Below are 21,242 nucleotides of genomic sequence, written 5' to 3'. Positions count from 1 at the left end.
TTTTTTTTTAAAAAGATTTTATTTATTTATTTGTCAGAGAGAGAGAGAGAGCAAGCGAGCACAGGCAGACAGAGTGGCAGGCAGAGACAGAGAGAGAAGCAGGCTCCCTGCCAAGCAAGGAGCCCGATGTGGGACTCGATTCCAGGACACTGGGATCATGACCCGAGCCAAAGGCAGCTGCTCAACCAACTGAGCCACCTAGGTGTCCTTGTGTTTAACTTTTTAAAGACTGCCAAAACTGTTCCAAAGCAGCCACCTATCATTTTATATTCCCACAGCACTGTAAGAAAATTCTAACTCTTCCACATCTTTGCCATTACTTGTTACTGTCCATTATTTTTTATTATAGCCAAGCCTAACGATTGTGAAAAATTCTTTTTGCTGAAACAAAAGCTGTGAGACCATGTATAACTGCCAAAGCTACCTTCCTTACTGAGTCTAAGTTTTCCTATTGCTTTAAATATCAGACCTCAAGAATCCAAAACATTCTGCCATAACAAAAGAATCTGTTCTTTACACCAATGATTGAAAGTGGACACATAAAAACACGATACAAAAGAATCTACATCCTTCATTACCGTTGGCTGAGATTCCTCTCTCAGTACCATCTGTTTTATCTTCAAGAACTGTCCCTGACACTTAATTTTACCAAAGCCCATAAATTTCAAAAATCATTACCAAGTTTCCAGACTTGATCCTGATTTTATAAAATCAAAATCCAACTTACAAGTGTTGACATAAAAAGGATGGGAAGAATAAAACATGCCAATGAGATGTGGGGAAGGGAAAGAGTATGGTGCAATTCTTTTAGAAGGGGATTTTCCATTTTAAGTTATATACTATAGAATTTTAAACAAAAGAATAAAAAAGGCATTCTATATTGTATTTCTATATTTTATAAAATCTTTTTTTAAGACTTTATTTATATTTTATAAAATCTTATAAAGGATATGTAATACTTTTCAAGCACCAGAGGACCAATTCTTAATTCCATTAAGCTCCTTAGTTTTCTAAAGAGCATAGTCCATCGTTTCTAAGCTCTTACTTCATGTAAGTCTATGAATTAAATCCTGCAACAACGTCCAGCAACTTGAGGTGGTAGCTCTAGAGGGGCCAGCAGCCTAAACTTACCAGGAAAAAACTTCCCTATACTACAATAATGGAAACTCATTAGGTATATCACCCAAAGTAGTAAGCTTCAGTTTTCTATAAATCCAAATTTTTAAATATCTTCAATTTTTGAAAAGTCTAAGAAAAAAGGGTATTATTCTAGTTTGTTCAAATATACTTCATCATCTGCACAATGTACTGTGGTCTTAAGAAAAAGAGGAAAGACCTCCAGCTCACTTCATTTTAAGAAAATGCTTTATTATTCCTATCCTCTCATGTGAGACTCTCAAGGTCAGCTGGGATTGGGGTTTTGCTCTGAGTCTACCTGGTACAACTATTCTGGTACCTATCTGTCCATCTGCTCACCTCTTTGGTATTATATGATCATATTCACACATACGTGTCATATTATTCTTCAACATAAATCATTAAAATTTACTTTCCTCTAAAAATTTCTCAGTAGAGCTGAAAGATCAAACTCTTTTTCCCAAAGAACCCCTGTCTATACATGAAAGTTATTCAGCTCTTTTCATTATATGTCCCTTATCTTCCAATCATAGACATGTGGGTTTTCACATCTCCTGGGTCTAAAAAGGCTGACCTTCAACATATACCAAGCTTCACCTCTAAATCCAAATTACCCCAGATAAATCTAGGACAAGAGCTGGCCATGTGAGAGCAAATGTGTTTAGTCCTGAACTTGTAGACATGGGTGTTCGAAAAGGGAAATAAGCTGGAGCACAGATATGTACAGAGGACTGTAAGTTCCTAAGGATGTGTCCAAATTGGTGAATCAATCTGGAAGCTGGAATTAGCAGTTTAAAAGGTGTGACTTGGGGACGCCTGGGTGGCTCAGTTGGTTAAGCGGCTGCCTTTGGCTCAGGTCATGATCCCAGCATCCTGGGATCGAGTCCCACATCGGGCTCCTTGCTCAGCAGGGAGCCTGCTTCTCCCTCTGCCTCTGCCTGCCTCTCTGTCTGCCTGTGCTCACTCTCTGACAAATAAATGAATAAAATCTTAAAAAAAAAAAAAAAGGTGTGACTTAGTCTGGGCATAAAAGAGAAGGGAATGTTAAAGGTTGTCACAACCTGGAAAATATACATCCCAACTAAAGATATTTAAAATCAAAACGTTAAGAATGTTGTGAAGGCCAGTTTGCAATCCCTGCTTTACTCTCACCTCCACCCTGGCTACCACATTCGCTAAACAGAAGCACTGGCTCATTTCTTACTGGATGAGAAACTAAAGGAGACAGGCAGAGGCTCATTGGTCCTCAAGGGATGGTTCGGTCTGGAGCCTTCCCAGGGTCTCAGGCTCAACCTCTATTTTCTCTCCTAGCTATGACTCAACCAGGTATTTTCTGGCTTACTGAGATTTCCACTGCATTTCAGATTCCGATGTTTAAAAACAAAACAACAAAAACTCTTTACAAACCTTATGTTTCCTCTTGCCTTTGTTGGAAACTTTTTCTGAGGCTTGTTTCTGAGCCTCTCTTGTGTGCTTTTCTGGCACATTTTTCTTTTCCCCCTTGGGTGGCTCTGTTTCTTTATAAGGCTTTCCTGGTATTCTGGTCAAGAGATTCAGGTCAATCTTCACAATAAGTGGATACCTGTCATCAGGCTCACTAAGGGGTGAAAGAAGTTCCTTCTCTTCCATAGGAGAGAACATTCGTTGCCGAAAAAAACTATCTTCTTCCTCCACTGAGGAGGGTTTCACGGGAGTCCTGTTACTCTCAGGGTACTTAGGAGTTTGTGAGGAAGGCGGAAGGCTCTCGCTTTCATCTGAATCTGAGGATGAGGTATCTGTTTCTATGATTTCCCTTGATTTCTGGGAAGATTTACTCGTTGACTTGTATTTCTTTTTCTCTGCAGACGGTCGAGGGGAAGATTTGGACTCCTTTTTAATATTGGGTTTCCTTGAGCCTTTGGTGGCTGCTTTATGTCTGCTGGAGGGCATGCTGGTAGCCATGTCTACAGGGGTTTCGCTTTCTATCTTCAGGCCTCCCCGGGGCTCTTCAGCAGCTGCCTTCTCAGCCTTTTTGGGTTGTTTTTTGCCTACAGTTCTCCTCTGTGTTGTGCTGTCACTCTGTGCAGGGGACTTCTGCCTCCCTCGCCCACTTTCTGATCCCTTTTGTACAGTTTTGGAGTCTCGTCCAGGAGTAGCAGAACTCGTTTCTTTAGGTCCACTCGGATCAGGGTAGCTATTCCCAGTGCCCTGTTCTCGACCTTCCTTTTTATAGCCTTGAGATGATGGGATGTTACTATCCACAGAAGAAGCTGGTGACACTTTATGTGGGTTCACCTTATTCAACCAATTATCAAGTTGCCATTTGTTTGTTGGTGGTGGCTCAGGCTGAAAAACAGAGAAATAAATATGCTTTTGTCAATAATGAAGGTTTTTCCCTCCTCAACGATCTCAAGGAAGAGGAAAAAGCACGTTTAAGACCACAAAGGCATTTGCTATTCACAGTTCTGATTGAACTAAAGCAAAGGGCTGAATATTGACTGTCAGAGCTCTCATCACTTGAATGAGAAGGTAAGCCTGATATTACATAGGGTCCTTAAACATTAAAGATGGGGCACCTGGGTGGCGCAGTCGTTAAGCATCTACCTTTGGCTCCGGTCATGATCCCAGGGTCCTGAGATCAGGCCCTGCATCGGTCTCCCTGCTTGGTGGGAAGCCTGCTAAACTCCCCTGCTTGTGTTCCCTCTCTTGCTGTGTCTCTCTCTGCCAAATAAATAAATAAAATCTTTAAAAATAAACAAACAGGTGGCGTCTAGGTGGCTCGGTAGGTTAAAGCCTCTGCCTTCGGCTCAGGTCATGATCTCAGGGTCCTGGGATCGAGACCCGCGTCGGGCTCTCTGCTCAGCGGGGAGCTGCTTCCCCCTCTCTCCCTCTGCCTGCCTCTCTGCCTACTTGTGATCTCTGTCTGTCAAATAAATAAATAAATCTTAATAAATAAACAAATAAATAAACAAACAGACATACATTAAAGATTCCTATCAGGAACATAACTTCAAAGGTAAAATTACAAATGACCACAGGATATACTTAATTCCAAAAAGTAAACAAATGATGTAGCTACTGATAGAGATTTTTAACCTTATTTTATCAACCTATAGTAAAATTATAAAATATAAGACTCCTTTTATTCACAATAACTACATAACATGAATTACTATGCTGAGATATAAAAAGAAAGCCTAAACTAAACCAATCCAGTATTTTAGGGACCCAAAAATATGACAAGTAATTCCTAATCTAGACTGAGTGTTTGTTCAAGTAACAACGAAACTAAGTGTCTAAGCTTCCTCTAAGATACCCAGTTCAATTTCTTAACCTTCTTTCCCTTCACCTTTTATATTTGGAATAGGTCTTAAGTGGCCCTCACCAGGGGCCATGGTAGGCCTACGGAAGACACCCTGCCTCCCTCTCACCTCAGGAGATGCACTCTGGGACGGCTCATTTGCCTCACTGTCACTGGAGCTACTTTCACTCTCTGAGTCAGATCCAGAGCTGCTTTCAGATCCACTGTGGCTGCTAGAATCATCCCTGGAGTTATCAGCTCCTTCACTATTATGGTGTGAAGGTTCAGAGTTACTAAAAAGAGAAAAAACATATAAATGACCAGAAGATTTTTTTTTTTTTTAACAGTGACAGCAGGAAAACACCCAAATCTGACAACCAACTTTATTAAAATGTTTACTATTTGTTATGCTGTTACAGGTCTATGAATCCAGAATGTCATTTATAAATGAAATACTTTCTTAAAAAGTTTCTAATATGCTGCTCAGCCATTAGCTCTTACCTTTTAAAAAGATTTCTACTGAGGTATAATTTATATACCACAGAAATTCACCCATGTTAAGTGTACAATTCAATGATCTTAAATTAATTTACAAGGTTGTACAATCGCCACTACAATAATATTTACTTTATAAGGTCGATTATAATATTACTATAATGCTATCAGGTGATACCCACCCCTCCAAGTAAAACAAGAAATAAAAGGATGCATACCTTCCTGGTGTACTTCTTGGCATTGTCTTATCACAATCCTAAAAGTAAAACATGAGAGGGAATGCAAATGAATAAATAGTACTCTATCTGCTTAATGTGAATAATATTTGAATTTTTTTATTAAAAATTTTTTTAAGATTTTATATATTTATTTGACAGAGATCACAAGCAGGAGAGAGGCAGGCAGAGAGAGCGAGCAAGGGAAGCAGGCTCCCTGCTGAGCAGAGAGCCCGATGTGGACTCGATCCCAGGACTCTGAGATCATGACCTCAATCGAAGGCAGAGGCTTAACCCACTGAGCCACCCAGACACCCAATATTTGAATTCTTAATAGAACACTAGCAGCTCTAATGTAGCCTCAATGTTTACCTATAACACTTAGGACACACTGTTGTTACCTAAAGAATAACTGCCAAGCTAAGATGAAAAGCTTTGTTAAAAGTTCTTCTTGCCAACAATCTCACGTTTCATGAGAATATTCTGATCCATGATTAAGTAGTAAGGAAAAGCCAATTTAAAAATAAAAAAAGGTTTAAAGACAGAGCAGAACATAACAACATTTCACTGTCAGAAAGCAGTAAGGAACTTATTTTAAATAAATGAATCATGTATGTATCATTCGATTCTAATATTTATAAAATACAATGCAGGGGTGCCTGGGTGGCTCAGTGGGTTAAGCCTCTATCTTTGGCTCAGGGTCCTGGGATAGAGCCGAGCATCGGGCTCTCTGCTTGGCGGGGAGCCTGCTTCCCCGTCTCTCTTTTGCCTGTGGGTCTGCCTACTTGTGATGTCGCTCTGTCAAATAAATGGATAAAATCTTAAAAAAAAATACAATGCAAACCAATACCATATGAAACTGAAAATTCATAAAGCAGTAGACACACCTGCTCCCCATCGCTGTCTTCACTGCTGCTTAGTTTTAAGTCATCTTTTAACATGCTAGAGGGAAAAGGCAGAAAGAGTTAGTAATTTTCTAACAGTGTACCATGGCACACCAGAGTATTAAATAGCTACGAATCATTCTAGAAATAATCATGGTGGTAGACAAAGATTTAATTTAAAAAACAACAACAACAACAAAAAAAACGAAGAAAAGAACCAGTAAGTCTTACTCTGGTGTGCTTCACAGGCAGGGTAAAAACTGAGAAAGGAGGAAGTGAACATTTCAAAAGCTCTCACTTTTCCGTAAGTAAAACATGTAACCTTCTTTTCTAATTAAATAAGCCACCTTCTGCAAACTCTTATTTTGTTATCTCTATTTTTCTAATTGCATCCATAACTACTCATTCATATTAAAACAAATGATCATACTCATACCCAACAGTCCACTAGAGATAAAACTCCTAAAAAGAAGGAAGATAAAATGAAAGTATCAGCAATTCTCTTTCATTGTCCCTCATGCTCCACGAAGAGATTCATACAACTTCGTAATTGTGAAAACCAGAACACAAAATCCAAGCACTAGTTCATAAACGCCTTGGTATGAAAGACGACTGCTCTCTGGAGAAGTAACAATCTGGGGTAAGAAACTTAGCTATAAAATAGAAATGACCACGTATGAACTAAAAATAAACTCCAGGTTCTAAATCTTCCTTGATTAAAGTTCAGATAAATTTAAAAAAAAAACACGCAAATAAATTCTGTAAACTGAGTTTCTGAAATTCATTTTTCAAAGTAAAATTACAGATTTAAATTTTCCTTAAGGTCATAAAATCCACATTAAAATAAATAATCTGAGTAATGGCCCATAAAATATTCCTTGCTTTTTTACAGGAGAACAAAAATTAATACAAAGCTTAGGGAAAACCACTAGAAAAATGCTTAATTTCTCATTACTAGTAGTTGTATTACCTTTCTTCTTAAAATCTCATGACAGTCTCCAATCAGTGGAAAGGAAATCTTCTTTCACTCCAATAACTACTGATACTTTCCCCTCAAAGCTTACCCTGAGTGTCTATATCTGACCCCAAATTCAGATTATCCCCTAAAAGATCACCTTGAAACAAAGTAACCGGATGATTACAGAACTATGAATAGTGTTTTAAGGCTGGCCCAGTTAAGCAGGACAGAAAAAAAGAGTTTTCTTTTGGACAAGGGCTTAGTGCATCTCTATGACTGATACCCTGCAAGGATATGTACTTACTCTGAATTCTCTCAGCCCTTATGATTTAATAATGGCAGCTCAATGAACCTGTTCACACACATGGAGATGTCAAAGCTTTTACCAGACTGCTCAAGGTCCTGCATGTTTTTGTTCCCTCAGCAACCAAAGTGATTCGCACATATATGGTAGGCTTTTACCAGTTCTTTGCATACAAATAAATATGATAAATATGAATATAATTTCAATTCTGTAGCAGTGGGGGGAGGATTTCTTGCATTCACATAACTTCATTCTCAGTTTTTCCTTTGTTCAGCGTAAGAGGCTAAGGTTTTCAGTACAGATTACAGGTTATAGCTTCGAATGCCAGCACTGTGGCCACAGCTTCTTCAGAATTTTGTTTTAATCACTGAGTTAACTTGTCTTAGGAATTGAGGAGTCCATTTCCTGAGCTGGAATTTATTATTATCCAACATATTAGCCTGATTACATTTTGATATATATTCCTGGTTCTACCTACAGAAGGAGGAAAACTTAAAGACAGTACAAACTATGCTGACTTAATATTCTACACAAAGCAGTTAAATGGAGGGCTTACTAAGAATCCTGTATGGTTCGGTCTTCTTTATTAAAAACGAAGTATCAACCTACCCACAAACACTCTAAGAGATGAGAAAAACTGTAATCTCAGAGGAGGTGTAAGCAAATTAAGGCAAGTTAAAAAGTTAAAGTTTTATTGGAACACAACTGCACCCACAGTCTATATTTGCTTTCATACCGCAAGGGCAGAACTGCCTGCCTAGTTGGGACAAAAACCATCTAAGCCCCTAAGGCCTAAACTATTTCACTGTCTGGCCTTTTACTTAAGTTTGCTTACTCCTTCCTTAAAAGATTAAATAAACATATTTAAGTGCTGGGCTAATATATACACACTACAGACAAACTCTTAACAAAACAGACAAACTTATTAAGCAATAAACTTACGATTTAGACTGGTGTCCATTTGAAGTTTTAGAAGAAGGATTATATCTTTCTAGAACAAAAGAAAGAATGCAGAAATTAACAACTACAGTATGGCCATTTAGATCATAAAATATATATCAGTATACCTTCAAAGAAATGTAAATCAACACAAGATGGAATTTGTCCCTCCATCAAATTGGCAACACTTCAAAGTCCAATAAATACAAGATACTGGTGGAAATAGGCATGCTCAGAAGCTGTCTGTAGGATTATAAATTCATACAATCTCTTTGGCAGGCAATCTGGTAATATTATCTTACTGATACTGGAAATGCACGTATCCACTGATGCAGCAATTATGATGAAAAAAAATTTACCTTACAGGTATATCTGGAAAAATACATAAACACACACTCACACACAGATGTTTATCATAGTATGATTTGTAACAGCAAAAACTAGAAACAAATGTCTATCAAGAGGGATCTAGTTAAAGAAATTATGGTATATTCACACAATATATCACAATTTTCATGTTAGAAAGAATGAGCTAGAATTTTTACACTGACACAGACATAGTTAAGTGAAAAACACAGTAATGAAGAGTAGGAGAAGCTTATGATCCCATTTGCCAATAGTTAGTTATGGGGGGAGGACGACAGAACTAAAGAGGAGACATTCTTTTTTTTTTTTTTTAAAGATTTTATTTATTTATTTGACAGAGAGAGCATGAGAGAGGGAACACAAGCACAGGGAGTGGGAAAGGGAGAAGCAGGCTCCCTGCTCAGCAGATGCTTAACAACTGAGCCACTCAGGTGCCCCAAGATGAGACATTCTTAGAACATTTTAACATAGAAAATATAAACTTTTGGGGGCACCTGGGTGGCTCAGTGGGTTAAAGCCTCTGCCTTCAGCTCAGGTCATGATCCCAGAGTCCTGGGATCGAGCCCCGCCATCGGGCTCTCTGCTCAATGGGGAGCCTGCCTGCCTCTCTGCCTACTTGTGATCTCTGTCTGTCAAATAAATAAATAAAATCTTAAAAAAAAAAAAAAACCACACCAAACTTTCTGGCCTATAGCTATTTTCTACATATCAACAATGGTGGGTCCCTTTTTCCTACAACTATAGCTTTAGGGCAGAACCAGTATAGATCTATTTACTAAAGAAGTTAACTGTTCTTGGCAAAAAGACCATTTATTTTGTTGTAGAGCTATATGGGGAAGCCTAGACATTTCCAAGGTTCCTGACCTTATCACTATCAATTCACACAGCCAACATCTCTTGGGACCAGACTTAAATTCCCTAAGGCTGGGGTGCCTGGATGGCTCCGGTCATGATCCCAGGGTCCTGGGATGGAGCCCCGCCTCAGGCGCCCTGCTCCATGGAGAGCCTGCTTCGCCCTCTCCCTCTGCCCTCCGCTCCCCCCTGCTTGTGCCCTCTCTCTGCAAAATAAATAAAATCTTTTTTTAGAAGATTTTATTTATTTGACAGAGATCACAAGTAGGCAGAGAGGCAGGCAGAGAGAAAGGGGGAAGCAGGCTCTCTGCTGAGCAGAGAGTCTGACGTGAGGCTCAATCCCAGGACCCTGAGATCATGACCTGAGCCAAAGGCAGAAGCTTTACCCACTGAGCCACTCAGACACTCCTAAAATAAATAAAATCTTTAAAAAAAAATTCCCTAAGGCTATTATTCCCTCAAGTTCTTCTCAGAAACTAAGACAGGGGGTGAAAGGGGGTTCTACAACAGCAGACTTTCTTCCCAGACCTAAAGACCCAGCAAAAATAAACACATGGACCACATCTTCTTTATCCATTTGTCTGCTGAAGAGCATCTTGGCTCCTTCCACATATTGGCTATTGTGGACATTGCTGCTATGAACACTGAGGTGCATATGGCCCTTCTTTTCACTATATCTGTATCTTTGGGATAAATACCCAGTAGTGCAATTACTGGGTCATACGGTAGCTCTATTTTTAATTTTTTGAGGAACCTCCACACTGTTTTCCATAGTGGCTGCACCAATTTGGATTTCCACCAACAATGTAATAGGGCTCCCCTTTCTCCACATCCTCTCCAACATTTGTTGTTTCTTGCCTTGTCGATTTTTGCCATTCTAACTGGTATAAGGTGGTATCTCTATAGGGTTTTGATTTGAATTTCCCTGATGGCTAACGATGAACACTTTTTCATGTGTCTGTTAGCCATCAGAAAGGATGAATACCCAACTTTTGCATCAACATGGATGGGACTGGAGGAGGTTATGCTGAGTCAAGTAAGTCAAAAAGAGAAAGTCAGTTATCACATGGTTTCACTTATTTGTGGAACATAAGAAATAGCAGGGAGGACATTAGGAGAAGGGAAAAATGAAGGGGGAGAAATGGGAGTGGGAGACGAACCATGAGAGACAATGGACTCCTGGAAACAAACTTAGGGTTTTAGAAGGGAGAGAGGTGGGGAGATGGGTAAGCCTGGTGATGGGTATTAAGGAGGACATGGACTGCATGGAGCACTAGGTGGTGTTATATGCAAACAATGATCATGGAACACTACATCAAAAATTAATGATGTATTGTATGGTTACTAACCTAACACAGTAAAAGAAAAGAATAACTAAATACAGACACAGAAAGAGAAGAGGTACAGTAAGCTACAACCCTTTCCTGCTTATAATTTAACTCTCACAGAACCAATTACCTTCACAAAGGAGACAAGGAAGACAAAAGAATGGTTCTTGGGTTTATGAGGTACCCATCAAACTGAATTCATGAACTCTGAACTTCAAATATTTAATAAAAATAGTTAATTTTGATCACCATCAATCTATAATTCTTCATTTTTAAATTTAATTTAAACCAAGATTTGGTTTAACTCATTACTAATCAACAGATAATAAAAACTGGGATAAGACATGTGAAGGAATTGTAAAAGCAATGTACAATAAGACCATGAGAAATGAATGCTCAATAAAAAGCTTAACTTGAGAACTAAGAGGAAAAGATATACTTACTTTGTTCTCCGGGGCCAAAACTGGACTGCTGAGATTCCTAAGAAAAAGGGGACAGAAAATTATATAGTGGCATTAAGAGAAAGGTTCGTAGTGACAAATGCTTCAAATTAAACTATTCAATTCCAGCTAATTCAATGAAAGATCTGTTGAGTTCCTAGGAATACAGAAAAGAAAAAAACACTGAAAAAATTTAATGATCACATATGATGGGCCTCAGTAATCATGTGGTCAATAATGAACTTTCCCAAAACTCACTACAAAAAGCATCAAGCTACCTAATAGTTCCTCTTTATTATTCATTTCTTTTCAGCAGCATCCATAGTACTCATATACTAATTTAGAGCCCTGGGAAAGCAAATGACTTCAATTTAAGATTCTTGATCTTAAGAAAATGTTTAACAACAACAACAACAAAATAATAATAATAATAGTAATACTAGGGGCACCTGGGAAGCTCAGCTGGTTAAGTGTCTGACTCTTGATTTCGGCTGAGGTCCTGATCTCAGGGTTGGGAGACTGAGCCCTGTGTCAGGCTCTGCACTGGATGTGGAGCCTGTTTAAGATTCTCTCCCTCTCCTTGGGGGTGGGGGGAGCCCTACGTCCAGTTTGAGGCATATGCTCTCTCTCTAAAACAACCAACCAACCAACCAACCTATACTAGAGTAAAAAAAGCTGTACAACCTATATGGACTCAAAAGATACCACCTTTATGAACTAAAAACCTCACATGGTATTCACACATCATTTTATTACCTTCCTTTTCCCATTCCCAGTATCTTACAAACAATTAGCAAGTCGAGGAAAAGATTATCATACACTCTTTTTAAGCTGTAAGCTGTATACTAGAGTTCAGTGTCTAGCACGCAGGAAGCACCGATAAAAAATGAAGCCAAAATGTCACTCTCAGGGAAAGAAACACGGCTTTCCAAACTCATCTTTCATGATCACAACCCGTTTCACATGGGCAAATTATGCATTTTTCTAGCTTGAGTCTGTAGTATACAGTGTAGTATTAAAATTATACAAACATCCCTAAAAGCCTACTTAAAAACAAGCACCATCTGGGAGCCTGGGTGGCTATCAGTTAAGCATCTGCCTTCAGCTCAGGTCGCAATCCCAGGGTTCTGAGACCAAGCCCCACATTGGGCTCCCTGATCAGCAGTGAGTCTGCTTCTTCCTCTGTCTCTGCCTGCAACTCCCTGCTTGTGCACCCTCCCTCTCTCTCTCTCTCTCTCTCTGACAAATAAATAAATAAATAAAATCTTAAAAAAAAAAAATAAGCACAATCTTTAATGACAGAAACATCTGCAAAAGAGAAATCCTCATAGTATGAATTTTTTAAAATATAGTGTCACTGTTTAAAAAAACACTGTACGGGCGCCTGGGTGGCTCAGTCGTTGAGCATCTGCCTTGGGCTCAGGTCATCATCCCAGGGTCCTGGGACTGAGCCTTGTACCGAGCCCCATATTGGGCTCCCTGCTCAGCGGGAAATCTGCTTTTCCCCCTTGCACTCCCCCTGCTTGTGTTCCCTTTCTCGCTGTGTCTGTCTCTGTCAAATAAATTAATAAAATCTTCAAAAAAAAACCCCACAAAACACTGTAAAAAACATCTGTGGTCAAATGATTTCAACAAGTGTGCCAAGAGCACCCAACAGGGAAAGAATATGCTTCTTAACAAATGGTGCTGGAACAACTGAACAGCCATATGCAAAAGAATGAAGCTGGATGCTTACCTCAGACGGTATTAAAAAAATAACTCAAAATGGATCAAAGACCAAATGTAAGAGCTAAAACTACAAAACTCTTAGAAGAAAACTTACAGTCAAACTTTAATGATCTTGGATTTGGCAAAGAATTCTTACATATGACACCAAAAGTATAAAACACAAAAGAAACAAATAGATAAAATGGACTTGAGCAGAATTAAGAACTTCTGTGCTTCAAAGGACACCATCAAGAAAGTGAAAAGACAACCCAAAGAATGGGAAAATTTATCTGCAAATCATGGATCTTTTAAGAGATGGCTATCTACAATACATAAAGAGCTCTTACAACTCAATGATAAAAAGACAAGCAATGAAAAAATGAGCAAAGGATCTGAGAAGATATTTCTACAAATGGTCAGTAAGATACACAAATGGTCAATAAGCACATGAAAAGATGTTGTTCCACACCATTTGTTATGAGGACAATGCAAATCAAACCCACAATGAGACACCACTTCACACCTACTAGGATGACTAGGATAAAAAACACAGATAACAGCAAGTGTTGACAGGGATGCACAGAAAATGAAAGCCCAGCAGGAACGTAAAGTGGTATAACTAGCTTTGGGAAACATTCTGAAGTTCCTCAAATGGTTAAACATATAGTTACTGTATGACCTTGCAATTCTACTCATAAGTACATAACCAAGTGAAACAAAAACATTATGTCCACACAAGAATTTGTACACAAATGTTTATAGCAGCATTACTTCACAATAGACCAAAGCTCAAAACAACTTGAATGTCCATCAGCTGATGAATGTATAAACAAAATGTGATATATATCCATACAATGGAATCTTATTTGGCCACAAAAAGAAATGAAGTCCTGATACCTGCTACAACTTGGCATAACCTTGGAAACATTATGCTAAGTGAAAGAATACAGTTGCAAAAGGCCATATATGGTTAAGATTCTATTTACATAAAATGTCCAGAAAAGGAAATCTACAGAGAAAAAGAATAGGTGAGTGGTTTTATTTATTATTTTTATTACTTTTTTATTTATTTGACAGATCACAAGTAGGCAGAGAGGCAGGCAGAGAGAGAGGGGGAAGCAGGCTCCCTGCCAAGCAGAGAGCGTGATGCGGGGCTCAATCCCAAGACCCTGAGATCATGACCTGAGCAGAAGGCAGAGGCTTTAACCCACTGAGCCACCCAGGCACCCCAAGGTGAGTGGTTTTAAATAGCTGGGAGGGAGAGGGAAAGTGGGTAATAGATGAAGAAGAGGGAGTTTCTCTTTGAGGTGATAAAAATGCTCTAAAATTCACTGTTGTGACAGCTGCACATGTCTATAAATATACTCAAAACCACGTAATTGTACACTTGAAATGGGCAGAAGGCATGGTATGTGCATTGTATTTCAATAAAGGTATTAAAAAAACTATAGAGCAGTGGCCAAGGTCATGCCTGTGAATTGTTTTTTATTTATTTATTTATTTATTTATTTGACAGAGATCACAAGTAGGCAGAGAGGCAGACAGAGAGAGAGGGGGAAGCAGGCTCCCTGCTGAGCAGAGAGCCCGATGCGGGGCTCGATCCCAGGACCCTGGGATCATGACCTGAGCCGAAGACAGAGGCTTTAACCCACTGAGCCACCCAGGTGCTCCAGCCTGTGAATTGTTTTAAGATGCAAATAATCCTCCACCCCCTTGAAATGCCAATTATCTTATACTTATTTACCTGGTAAATGACCTAAAAGTTAATAGCCTATACTTCAAGTCATCTCTCCTTGTCCTCACCTCTGACAAGTCAGTCTGCTGGTTTCCAAATGCTAGTGGATTCTGTCTCTAAAACATTTACCAAATGCAACATCTCTTCTCCATCTACACTGCAAAGACTTCAGGTCCTCACATTTTTCAATTTACAAGGGCCATCTAATGGATCTTTCTGGCTCTAATCTTCACTCAATTCTCCTTCACTCAACTATAGTCTTGAGTTAATCTTCCTAAAGCCCAAATTCTAGTATGAGTCATTACTACTACTTTTATGGAGCCTTCAATGGCTCTTTGTTTTTCCTAGGAATGAAAGCCAAACTCCCTGACATGATATCCATTCATATATCTAAGTACTGGAAAAACAGAATGATAAATAAAAACAAGGAGCTTATAATCATGGAACTTAACACTCATCTGTATAATGTCAATGACTATCTCTGCAACTGTTCACGCACATAAAGGTAAAATGGTTACCTGTGATAAGTACAACGAAAGGCAAATACACACACAATATTATATAAGAGCTGACAATTGTGTGTGCATGAGCATGTGAGGGAATGGGTGAGTTAGTGAGAGTGAGAGAGGGAGGGAGAGGGGGAGAGAGGGAGAAAGATGGACAGACCTAGCCAGGAAGATGAGCAAAGACTTCCCAGAGCAAGCACCATTCAGGTTAAGACCTAAAATGTAGGTAGCAAGTAAACTGGGAAAGGTAAGTGTTCAGGGTACAGAGAACAGCATATGTAAAGGCAGGAAGACAGGAGAACATTTCGTATAAAGGTTTTAAAGGCAGTTCATGGGCACAAAAGGTACAGAAGGAAGGGTGGTGAGAAATGAGACCCAAGACCTCAAAAGGTGGATCATAAAGCATGCAGACTTTATAGGTTATATTAAAGAACACACATACACAACCACATCGGTTTAGTACAATTTGAGATTTGCAGGAGGGACAAAAAAGAAGGGGGTTGGGGAGGAGGTATAATTCATTTTTACATGAGATAACATGTCACGAAACAAACAGTGAACTTCTACGTTAATGTAAAAGATCTGAACTTCTAACAAAAATAATATATTGCGGGGTGCCTGGGTGGCTCAGCTGGTTAAGCCTCTGCCTTTGGCTCAGGTCATGATCTCAGGATCCCAGCATTCAGCCCCACCTCAGGCTCCAAGCTCTCAGTGCAGAGTCTGCTTGAAATTCTCTTTCCCTCTCTCTCCTCCCCTCCTACTGTGCACCCGCACCCCCCAAAATAAATAAATAAATCCTTTTAAAAAATCGTAAATTGAGATAACTAAAGCACCTGTACTTTCATCTACCTCAATATAGCTAATTTTGTACAATGAATGATTTATTCTAATATTTGATTTTTGAATCTTCAGCTATGTTTTCTAACCCTGCCTCAAAAGTATTTCCCGACAAAGAAATGCATTTTAGTATATTCTCTGTTTACTGGATTTTACTAATTTTTAAGTAGAGCAGGAAGACCAAGTTTCTGGACAAAGGTATAGAACACTGGGAGAACTCTCAAAACATATTTTTAATACAATTTACTAAGCCTGTATATTTAAGGACTGGATTGAATTATCACACAACTCAAAATATCAAAGAGTATGAAACATGACACTGTCATAGTTTCATTAGTATCTCAAGATACATTTTAAACTAAAAGCAAGATTAATGACATAAATGCATATTCAAACTACCGTTGATAATCTGAATGTTTTCTTCTTTCTTTTTTTTTTTTTTAAGATTTTATTTATTTATTTGACAGAGAGCACAAGTAGGCGGAGAGGCAGGCAGAGAGAGAGGAGGAAGCAGGCTTCCTGCTGAGCAGAGAGCCCGATGCGGGGCTCGATCCCAGGACCCTGAGACCATGACCTGAGCCAAAGGCAGAGGCTTTAACCCACTGAGTCACCCATGCGCCCCTGTTTTCTTCTTTTTTTATTTTAGGTCACCCTTGTTTCTACTTTGTAGTGACAGTTAAGAGCTCATACCAGAAGAGGAAAAATCTCAGCTCTGTCGTTTTCTTATTTGCTCAAAAACGCATTTTAGTGTTATTTTCACTCAGTAGTTTCATGGCAGGTATATCTTTTAAGTTGCTTGTCCACTAGTGAAGATTAGTTTAATTAAAACCAGTTAATATAATCTGTAAATCATCTTAACTGAGCCAATTTAAAACTGTAATATGCCAGAGCCACTAAGAACAAATGAATGAGAGCAATTCTCCCAACTTTTCCATAATGAAAAGACCTAAACTTCTCCTGGAATACCACAGAAATAAAATGTGATGATCTGCCATTCAGATCAAGTGAAGCAATACTACACTGATTTTGTTTTCTTAGACATAAGAATGGAGAATTTTTCAAATTAAAAAATTAAGAATAAAGTTTTCATCCCGCTTCTCCCCCGCCCCCAATCCAATACACACAACACTGGAGTATACATATGCTTTCCACTTTGGAGGCTAATGACTTCCCATAAAGGTAAGAATAAAGATGGAGATAAAGGAATGGAATTAAAACACATTACAGGAGATAAAAATCATTAGGACTTGGTGACAGTTTATTGGGTATGACAGAGAGGGAGGTACCAAAGATAATTCCAAAAAGGTTTTTCTGGATTCATTAAGACAGGAAATAGTAAAAGAGGATCATTCTTGTTTTCTCTTGCTTTTTGGTTGGGAACTAGCAGAGAGAATCACAAGTTCTCCCTGGAAGATGTCTCAAAGTCACCTAAAACTCATTATCTAAGAAGTGTCAACTATGCAGCTGGATGTATGTATCTGGAATTAAGATAAACATTTTTATTAAGAGAAAAATTTGTAGAACACCTATGTAAAGAGGAACAGGATATAAAGAGAAGACAATTCTAGGTCTAAGCACGGTGTATAGAACTACGCATCCATGTAAACACTAATATGTAATTTTTTTCATTCTTTTGTATTTTTTTTAAAAGATTTTATTTGTTTATTTGACAGAGATCACAAGTAGGCAGAGAGGCAGGCAGAGAGAGAGGAGGAAGCAGGCTCCCCGCTGAGCAGAGAGCCTGATGCGGGACTCGATCCCAGGACCCTGAGATCATGACCTGAGCCGAAGGCAGCGGCTTAACCATTGAGCCACCCAGGCGCCCCACTTTTGTATTATTTTATTTCCACAACCAAACGCTGGGCAGACTGAGGCAAAACATATTTCTTCATTTGTATTCTTTTATAGCGCCGAGCACAATGCCTAGAAAACTCACATTAATTGGTAGAGGCAAAGATAGAAGAGAAAAAGGAGAAGTCAGAAAAGCAGGGTAACTCTAGATTTTGTAAACTGGATCTACAAAATGGGCCAATAGTGGTCATAATGAAAATGGTTTTGGTGAGGTATCATGTGAAGCAAGATCAATTAGACTAGCGTGAGGAGTGCCTGAGTAAAGAAGAACAGATCTCAAATATGAACCACTCTAAGGAAGTTCAACTCCAAGGAGGAGGACTGGCGAAGAATCACATGGAACAGAGGGATTTGCTTTGTTGTATATACGTATGTATTGTGTCGTTTTTAAATGGGTCAGATCAAGGTCGTTTAGGCCAATGATATGGATTCACTAAACCAGCTCTCCAAACATATTCCTAAACTCAACTTCTCATCCACCACGAGCCACATGTGAACTGTGTTTCAGACTTGCTAATGAGTGTGAAATCCTTCCTATTGGGCTTTTTACCTTCCCTTGTGCTTCTGGCACTGCTTTACTTCTCCTTCTAAGCCCAGTTACTGTCATCATCTTTAGGATGTCATCTCCAAATTCCCTAAGTATCAAAATTTTCTTCCTTCTCTGTCCTCTCAGTGGACCTAGTTCATATGGTTAGCACACACAGAGAATAAATACCTATTGAAGCTTCGTATAAAGCTTTAAACTATATTACACAAGAAGGTGTACTCACTGAAAAGACAGAGAATGAGATGAGCTATAAAAAACCAAAACCTAACTTGTAAAAGCAACCCAACCAAATCAATGATCACTAAGTAGCTAACTGAAGTGTTTCAGAAAAACCAAAAATCTAAACACATTACCCAAGTATTTATATCCAAATTCAATAAACAAACATTTACTAAACAGCCATAGGTGCCAGGAACTATTCTAGGCACTGGCACAGATTATTCTAATTGCTTTTTTAAATACCAATCTCAGAAAAGGGTAACATGCAAATGATTCAGTGTCACACCTCTGAAGCACCTAGAACACTGCCAGGAGTTGTTGCAAACATATACTGAATTATGTTCAAGGGCAGTCAAAAGCTTTAGTATGCTTCAAACTATCACTGGAAAATCTACTAGCCTACCTCCAACTATACCCACCTCATCTGCTTTCCCTCCTATGACAAGAAATGAGCTCATAAAGTCAATATCCTGTACTTGAGCCCTGAATCTCAAGCTCTCCTGTGGAGATTTCCTAAGGGCACCCTCTTGTCTTTCCCAGGCAGCATACGCTTTTCCTTCTTATTAAAACATTATGATCAGTGTGTGTGTGTGTGTGTGTATATATATATATATATACACACACACATGTGTGTGTATATATATATATATATACACATACACATGTGTGTGTATATATATACACACACACACATAATACCGATCATAATGTTTAATATGTTATATATATATACACACACACATATATATGATATACATACTATGTAACAAATAAATACATATGTGAAAGTATAATTATATTTAAATAAATTAATTAAATATATATATGATAAAATATTCTCATCTTATAAAAATACTCACCTGAAACATCACTATACCCTTCTTGGCACCATCACATTTCTCTGTTCCTTTTAGCAGATAATGCCTCAAAAGAAAATCTTCTTTTACATGCTCACTGTCTCCAGTGTTTTGTGCCTCTGTAATCATTTTTTATATATACATTTTTTTGGGAAGATTTTATTTATTTATTTGACAGAGAGAGTGCGACTGTGCACACCAGCAGGGGGAGTGGCAGGCAGAGGGAGAGGGAGAAGAAGACGCCTTGCACAGCAGAGGCAGCCTGATGTGGGACTCGATCCCAGGACCCCGGGATCACAATCTAAGCAAAAGACAATTGTCCAACCAACTGAGCCACCCATGTGCCCTGTAATCATTCTTTTGCCCTCAGTTTTCTAACTAGAGTGTATCGTCAGTAAACACAACACATTTCAGAATTTATGGAATGCAAATAAAATATTACTTAATTGTTTATAGCACTAACAGCCTGTATGAGAAAGTAAGAAAGATCTCAAATCAATGACCTTAGCTTCCTCTTTAAAAAAAAAATTTTTTTTTAAGGGCACCTGGGTGGTTCAGTTGGTTAAGCCTCTGCCTTCAGCTCAGGTCATGATCCCAGAGTCCTGGGGTAAAGCTCCACATCTGCTCTCTGCTCAGTGAAGAGTCTGCTTCTCCCTCTGCCCTGCCCCTCCCCTCCCCTCATGCCTTCTCTCTCTGGCTCTCTCTCTTTTTTTTTTTTAAGATTTTATTTATTTGACAGAGGGAGAGATCACAAGTAGGTAGAGAGGCAGGCAGAGAGAAAGGGGGAGTAGGCTCCCTCCTGAGCAGAGAGCCCAATATAGGGCTCGATCCCAGGACCCTGAGATCATGACCTGAGCTGAAGGCAGAGGCTTAACTCACTGAGCCACTCAAATAAAATCTTAAAAAAAAAATTGAATTTTTTAAAAAAGAAATGTAGGGGTGCCTGAATGGGTCAGTGGGTTGAGCCTCTGCCTTCGGCTCAGGTCATGATCTCAGGGTCCTGGAATTGAGCCCCGCATCAGGCTCTCTGCTTGGCTGGGAGCCTGCTTCCCTCTCTCTCTGCCTGCCTCTCTGCATTGCTTGTGCGCGCTCTCTCTCTCTCTGTCAAAAAAATAATAAACAAAATAAAATTTTAAAAAGCAATGTAAATTAAACCAAGAAAAAAAAGAATTTAAATAGAATTTTTTTTTCAAAAGAAGTATAAATTTGGGATGCCTGGGTGGCTCAGTTGATTGGGCGGCTGCCTTCGGCTCGGGTCATGATCCCGGGGTACTGGGATCGAGTCCCGCGTCGGGCTCTTTGCTCAGCGGGGAGCCTGCTTCTCCCTCTGCCTCTGCCTGCCACTCTGTCTGCCTGTGCTCACTCTCTCTGACAAATAAATAAATAAAATATTTTAAAAAAACAAAGAAGTATCAATTAAGCCAAATGAAAGCAGTGGAAACCAATGTAACAAAACCCCCAAAACAAAGGAGAAGAAAAAGCAGTTTTTTAGAAGATCAATAAAAGTGAAAAATTCAAGGGGCACCTGGGTGGTTCAGTCCAACTCCTGATTTTGGCTCAGGTCATGAGATCGAGCGCCACATTGTCAGGCTCTGTGCTCTATGGGGTAGTCTGCTTGAGATTCTCTCCCTCTCCCTCTGCCCCTTCCTCACTCTCTAAAAATAAATAAATCTTTAAAAAACAAAAAAAAGAAATGCAAAGAAACGCACCACATATATGATCAACTGCAATTGCTAAAGCAATTCCATGCAGAAAAAACTTTTTTTTAAGAGGCGGGGGAGGGAG

At 39.0% G+C, this 21,242-nt stretch overlaps 1 protein-coding gene across 1 annotated transcript in view; it reads right to left on the bottom strand.

The window, feature by feature from the left end:
• The window catches only part of AFF4 (ALF transcription elongation factor 4), an 89,219-nt gene that overhangs the window by 16,034 nt on the left and 51,943 nt on the right, over positions 1-21,242 (bottom strand). Inside the window, exons 6-11 of the mRNA XM_080803367.1 lie at positions 11,202-11,238; positions 8,216-8,264; positions 6,015-6,069; positions 5,131-5,168; positions 4,548-4,710; positions 2,545-3,462 (exon numbers count right to left, since the gene is read on the bottom strand). Of these exons, the coding sequence (XP_080659493.1) occupies positions 2,545-3,462; positions 4,548-4,710; positions 5,131-5,168; positions 6,015-6,069; positions 8,216-8,264; positions 11,202-11,238 (1,260 nt within the window). The remainder of the gene's footprint in view (positions 1-2,544; positions 3,463-4,547; positions 4,711-5,130; positions 5,169-6,014; positions 6,070-8,215; positions 8,265-11,201; positions 11,239-21,242) is intronic.

Source organism: Martes martes, assembly GCF_963455335.1.
Source record: "Martes martes genome assembly, chromosome: 5".
NCBI classification, from domain to species: domain Eukaryota; kingdom Metazoa; phylum Chordata; class Mammalia; order Carnivora; family Mustelidae; genus Martes; species Martes martes.
This window is presented reverse-complemented; position numbering and strand designations above follow the sequence as displayed.